We start from the raw sequence: 6,439 nt of genomic DNA, 5'->3' as shown, positions 1-6,439 counted from the left end.
TTTGTGGGTGGGTGTGGTGTGGGGTTGTGGGTGTTTGTTTTGTGTGGTTGGTTTTTTTTGTTTGGTTGTTTTTTTTGTTTTTGGTGTTTGGGTTTTGTTTTGGTGTTTGGTTTTTTTTTTTTTTTTTTTTTTTTTTTTGTAGTTGGACTCGGTGATCTCAAAGGTCCCTCCCAACCAAGAGGATTCTGTGATTCTGTGATTCTCTGGAGACATTCAAAACCCGCCCAGACACATTCCTGTGCAACCTCTCTAGGTGGACCTGCTTTGGCAGGGGGGTTGGACTAGATGATCTCCAGAGGTCCCTTCCAACCCCATGCGATTCTGTGATTGTGACTATCCACGTCCTATGTTTTTCCTAGGTACCTATGGCTTGGAAATGGGATTTTGGGTCGGGTAGACCTTTGACCTGACCAGCAGAGGAAGCTTTATCTCTTCATATTCCTGCCTGAGCGCCTGCCCTGGCGTAGGTGAGAGACAGCACGTGCTATGGTGGTAAATGGGCAGGAGGAATTTCTGCCCAGGGGTTCCCGTGCAGCTGCGAGGAGGCGCTCAGCAAGCGTCGGTACGTGTTGCTCTCCACAGACCCCGGTTTTGGGCACAGGGGCCAGGAAGGTGGGCGTCGGTGGGTTGTATCTCCAGAGGAAGGGAAAGGCAAGGAGAGCACCTGGGTGCCCCAGGCAGGGTGTCCTTGAACAACTTGAACACTGCAAAAAAGAGAGAAGGTGCAAACCTCCCCCCGCTAGGGCTGGCAGGAGAAGGAGCGGGGGACCCTTCAAAGGGGAACAGCCTTCTGCCCGGGTGAGTTTTGTGTGAGAACACACGGATTCCACACACCGGTTTGGTGTGGAAAAGCGTGTATATGAGTGATTTGTAATTTAGAGCTTAGAACAGCAGACTGAGGAATGGCTTATGGGCCTGCAACTGTGTAACTGCCATAATAATGGACAAAATGTTCTTTCGGAGGAAAGAAGTTGGTGTTCTAGAAAAACAAGCTTTTCAGAAAAACATATAAAAATAAAAAAGGTCAAGGCAGGGGGGAGGAGAAGAGCATTTGCGTAGGACCCCTGGGAAAAGTGAAGCACCTGCAGCAGAAAGGATTTTGTTGTGCTTTACCACATCCCCCCTGGCTCCACCACCTCCATCACCTCCACGAACCACCTCCATCACCTCCACGGACCACCTCCATCACCTCCATGGACCACCTCCACGGACCACCTCCATCACCTCCATGGACCACCTCCACGGACCACCTCCATCACCTCCACGGACCACCTCCGTCACCTCGGCCGGCCGGGGCTGCCCCTCCTTCTGCCGCTGAGCGGCGCCCCGCCCCAGCCGTACAACATGGCGCCACACTTGCGCCTCCGCTTCCGTACAACATGGCGGCTCCCTTCCCCACGGCGGCCGGGAGACAGGGCACGGCACGCATGTGCTCCTATTCCTTCCGGGTTCCAGTGCGCCGCTATTTCAACGTTGACCCGCGCCCTTCTGCTTCCTCTTCCGGGTCCGGCGGCGCCAGGTATGGCGGCGGGAGGCAGAGGGCCGTCGGTGCCCATCCACCCCCATCCGCGGCCCGGCGGGCGGTGTGGGCGGCCAGCGGGCCCGGGGGGGTGCGGTGAGGGGCAGGCGGCGCTGCTGCCCGCACCTGGGCCGGCGGCGGGGGGGCAGAGCTGCGCGGTGGAGGGGCCAGGCCTCCCTAGGCCTCCGCGGCGGGGTTCCCGGGCCTCCGGGAGCCGGTGCATGGGTGTGCGGCGCTGCGTCCCGCAGCCTCCCGGCCAAGCGGCCGAGGAGCGCCAGCCCCGGCAGCAGGGGGCTGCCCCGAGGGGCTCCGAAGGCGGCCGGCGCCTCGCTGGGACCTTGCGCCGCTGCAGGAGGGGGTTGCTGGCTCCGAAGGAGGTTGCGGTCTGGGCCTAGTTCAGTTCGCCGTCATACGAGATAGGGAGGAGACGGCGCTGTGTTTGCTCCAGCTCGTTTTTCGGCCTTTACCGATGAAGCTGGTAGAAAACACGCAGCTGGTGAAGTTCTAAACAGTTTCCTAAGGGAGCGTGACATCATACCGGTGAGACCAGGATGTTGAACTGCGTTAGTGCAGATGAACCTTCGTTGCGAATCACGTTCCATCCATTGTCACGTATTTTGTCGTGGTTTTTTTTTTCTCTGGGGTTTTTTGTTTTTGTTTTTTTAATGTAGTTGTGTTGGCTGTCATTGATGAGGAAATGCTTTAGTTTTGTTCATATTGATACAGAATCAGCAGCTGCTGATTCGGATCTAGCTCGGTGCTTCGGCGCAGGCGATGCTGTGATGTGTGAGCTTCCATTTGGACATGAGTGGAACCCTTAAACTAGTGCTGTTTCATTTTTGACTAATTTAGGTGTAAAAAATGGTTCAGCGCCTGACCTACCGCCGTAGGTTGTCCTACAACACAGCTTCCAACAAGACCAGACTGTGAGTAAGACGTGGTTTCTAAAAAAACGTTAATTTTTTAAGAAAGATAAGTTTAAATTTTGATTGTTACATTAGTTGAGTATTTTTTTTTTTTTTTGCCATATTTAGGTCCCGGACACCCGGGAACAGGATTGTTTACCTTTACACCAAGAAAGTAGGGAAGGCACCAAAGTCAGCATGTGGTATTTGCCCAGGAAGACTTCGTGGTGTAAGTATTAACCTTACTGGCATAACTACTTTTTTTACAACAATGGGTTTTTTTCCAGTAAAAAGAACCTTTCCAACTAATATGCCTGTTTCTTGAGGAATTCTTGTTGGAACAGTTTTCTTCTTTAAAATGTTATCTGAATGTTGTAAAGTTTAACTGTTAAAACAAGCTTTGAAAGCTTAAAGAATAAGTGCTTCTTTTAATGCTTGTGATTCTCGTTTCTTTTATATCTGAACCTTCTCGTTCTGTAAATTGTAACTGGCTGAAATGTTTATTATTATTCAGCAGGTTTACAAGTCTAAATTTGAACCTATTAAGTAGGCTTTAAAAAAAAAACAACCACACATAAGCTAAGTTTGACTTTCAGTTTTAAAAAAGAGGAATTAATGGTTTTAACATGGTATTTTTCTCCAAAGTATATTCTTGACGCAATGCGCTTGTGATGGAAATGCTTGAGTAATGTCTGTGAGCAGCTTCTATACTTGGGAAAACAATCTATTTTGTAAACATTTCTTTTTTTTACTGATGAATCTATTGGTGACCCCCTGTGGCAGAATGAAGAGATCAGCTTAGGAGTGCTCAAGACGGCATGTACAACAAACTGTGTCTTTTTTGCATTTGGAGTAGTCAACTTCAGGTGGTGCTGGGTTTTTTTAAACTATCGAAGTGATTTAGTTTTAATACGGCTGTTATTCAAAATTACTGTCTTATGATACACTTCTTATTTTCGCTTTCTGTAGGTCCGTGCTGTGCGTCCTAAGGTTCTTATGAGGCTGTCAAAAACAAAGAAGCACGTTAGCAGAGCCTATGGTGGTTCCATGTGTGCTAAGTGTGTCCGCGACAGGTAAGCTTAGAAGAAAGCTGACTTTATTCTTGAGATTACTTCATACGAGATTTTTGCGTCTCGTGTGTTTTCATAATGGGGGCCAAAACTTTTAAGACTCTTGTCCGACATCAGTGTAGTAAAATTGTGCCGGGTGAGCGTGGGGCACATTAGCAGTGATGTCTGCGATTTTTGCCCCTTGGATTTGAGATAGTTACTGTGTGTGGTGCTCCTTTGCAGAGAGCTTGTGTTCTTCATGATTTCTTACAGCACTGTTGCTTTGGTGCTGAACAGTCTGCGCATTTGGGATTTTTATTCTATTTTCAGCCCCCGTAGTAAAGATTTTTCTTCGTTTGTCTTACGCAAAGATACTAGTGTAAGATCAGTTGAGCTTTTGGCTTCGTTGTGGTGTTTTGGGATTCAAAGATACTACTTTGTTGCATATTAAGCATCTTTATGTGGTTAAACTTATTAAGATGGCCTTTGCTGGGCCTCACTGAGTTCAATTTCATTGGATAACAATTAGTCATGGTGAACCCCAGCCAGCAACCAGGACCATGCAACCCCTCGCTCGCTCCTCTCCCCTCCCACTGGGATAGGGGAGGAGGTTCAGAAAAAAGGAAAGCTTGTAGGCTGAGATAAAGACAGTTTAACAGAACACTGATGAAAGAGAAGATAATAACGGTAATGATAAAAGAATATATAAAATAAGTGACACAGTACAGTTGCTCACCATTTGATGATCCATTGCCCAGTCCATCCTGAGCAGTGATTGCGGATTCTTGTCCTCCAGCCAACCCCCATTTATGCACTGAGCATGGTGTCTATGGTATGGAATATTTCTTTGGCCAGCTTGTCCTGTCTTTGCTCCCTCTCAGCTTCTATGGGAAGCTGAAGAAGTCCTTGACTTTATAATATAAGCACTACTTAGCAACAGCTAAAACAATATGTATTATCAACATTATTCTCATACTAAATCCAAGCCGTAGCACCTCCTAGGATGAAAATTAACTCTGTCCCAGCTGAAACCGGCACACAACTGTACATCCTATTCTTCCTTGGCAAGTTTGAGGAAAAAATGTGTGTTATAAAGAATGTCATCGCTAGTAGTGGTAATCAAAGCAGATCTCTGGAGTCCGTAGTCTAATACCAGTTTTTTCATTTGTTGTGCAAATCTTGCCAGCATTTTTATTTTTTTGTCTTTGCTTCTGTGAGTTCAGTGGCATTAGGTTGTTACAGCTGCAGATCCGTAGCATAACTTCTATGTGTTAAAAGCCAACTTTTGTGGTGTTTTCCCAAACACTTTATGAGCTTGGTAGGTTGTTTTTAATACATGAGTATGCCTTATTCTGCCTAAACCAAAAATCACAGTCGCCTCCTTCCCTGTAATTGGCAGGTTCTTTCCTGCATCTGTTTAGGCGTATTTGGTGTAGGCTTTGTGTACTGCAATAGTAGGCATATGTGCCAGATGCATATGGAATGCCATTTTAATGTTTCAAGGTGGAAGAGTGTGTGGTATATTTGTGCTTTTAACTCGAAATCATCGAATAGGCTGTTGATGTGAGTACTATCCCTTAGGTCCATCTGCATGGTGGCCCTACATGTCTTCCAGAAATATTATATTTAGGCATGACGTGGCCTACCAGAGTTTTCTCTGTTTATGTGCAAAGAAGCTTTAATCCTGAGAGGGGAACTGTTCTTGCTTTGGTAACTGGACTCGCATAAAGTTTTCTGTGGCTCTAAGAGAGCTGACCACGACTGGTCACGCCAATTCTGACTTAAAGAACAGCTAACTAGTTTGGCAGTGAGGAGTTTTGCTTTTTGCCTTTGAAGTTAGTGAAGGTGGTACTACTTCCGGCATTCAGCTGTCGGGTATTACCATGCCTGCCTACAAGCCACTCGCCCTAAATTTGCAGGCACACTGGGCCTTCTTCCCCAGACTTCTACATTCTTACGGTGCCACTGTCCCTGTCTTTTGACACTGGCAGGAACAGCAATGGTTTCTCTTCTTATGCGATTGTGGACCTAACACCACATGTGCAATGAATGTTGGAGACAGCAAAAACTAACTGTAGCTTTGTCATGTTTTTGTGTTTTCAGTTAAGTGGATGTATGTTGTAAAGTTCTTGTTTTTTCTTTCCAGAATCAAACGAGCTTTTCTTATTGAGGAGCAGAAGATCGTTGTGAAAGTACTGAAGGCACAAGCGCAGAGCCAGAAGTCAAAGTGAATCTATTTGTAGTTTCAGCCCAATAAATGAAAGCTCCACTTTTCTTGTGTCCTGTCATTCCACGTGTTAGTCAAAGCTGGTAGGAGCTGCTTCTCACAGCTTCTGTGATGCAGAATTGGGTTCTGGCGCAACAAAACGCGTAAGTCAGGATGCTGCGTTCTGTGCTGCGGCAGATAGGGAGATCAAGCGGGTGGAAGGAGGCCCGGTTAGACAGGACTGTCTTGCAGTCCTGCAGAGGGGTTGGAGTTACTTCAACCAGTGCAGTTTTTTTCTTCGTGCAATGGCTGTGTGTGATGTCACCAGAGGACTTCGCTCAGGAGAAAGTTGGGAATCTGAAAAAAAAAAACCGAAGGGAGACTGTGACTTAGAACTGGAAGAGAGATTGTCAGGTGAAGAAGAGGCGAGCTAGTATGGCCCTAAGGTAGATGTGTTGGTTTTTTTTTAATAGTACGTGCTGCGGTTATTGTTACTCAAATCTGAGGGTGGAGGGGAATTGTCTGACTTCTTGAAGCTAGTGCTGTACCCAACAGATGGTCACGTACTGCTGCATCTGGATCTCCTGGAAGAAAGCTGCAGCTGTTGTATTGTGTTTGGTGTCAGGTGCTTCCTGGATCAGCAGTTGGAGGTACAATACAAGGAGAGCTCTGGGGTCCAGGTGGGATAGATCTTCCAGAATTGGGTTTTAGAGTAGCAATTTAGGCCTCTGGTATTGAAACTTGACTTGGGTCTTTATCA

The 6,439-nt window shown here is 46.8% G+C and overlaps 1 protein-coding gene across 1 annotated transcript; it reads left to right on the top strand.

Annotated features, from left to right (window-relative positions):
• Positions 1-1,502: 1,502 nt before the first annotated feature.
• On the top strand, positions 1,503-5,747 carry RPL34 (ribosomal protein L34). The gene is made up of 5 exons (XM_074147793.1): positions 1,503-1,519; positions 2,372-2,445; positions 2,554-2,653; positions 3,394-3,497; positions 5,620-5,747. Exons 2-5 carry the CDS (start codon positions 2,381-2,383, stop codon positions 5,702-5,704), a joined length of 354 nt encoding a protein of 117 aa, XP_074003894.1. The 5' UTR covers positions 1,503-1,519; positions 2,372-2,380; the 3' UTR covers positions 5,705-5,747.
• The last annotated feature ends 692 nt before the right edge of the window (positions 5,748-6,439 follow it).

Source organism: Numenius arquata, chromosome 5 (genome assembly GCF_964106895.1).
Source record: "Numenius arquata chromosome 5, bNumArq3.hap1.1, whole genome shotgun sequence".
In the NCBI taxonomy this organism is placed as follows: Eukaryota; Metazoa; Chordata; class Aves; order Charadriiformes; family Scolopacidae; genus Numenius; species Numenius arquata.
This window is presented reverse-complemented; position numbering and strand designations above follow the sequence as displayed.

Coding starts and splice junctions, on each gene's coding strand:
- RPL34 (XM_074147793.1), top strand. CDS start 2,381: ATGGTTCAGCGCCTGACCTACCGCCGTAGGTTGTCCTACAACACAGCT. Junction 2,446..2,553: donor GCTTCCAACAAGACCAGACT/GTGAGTAAGACG, acceptor TGCCATATTTAG/GTCCCGGACACCCGGGAACA. Junction 2,654..3,393: donor GCCCAGGAAGACTTCGTGGT/GTAAGTATTAAC, acceptor CGCTTTCTGTAG/GTCCGTGCTGTGCGTCCTAA.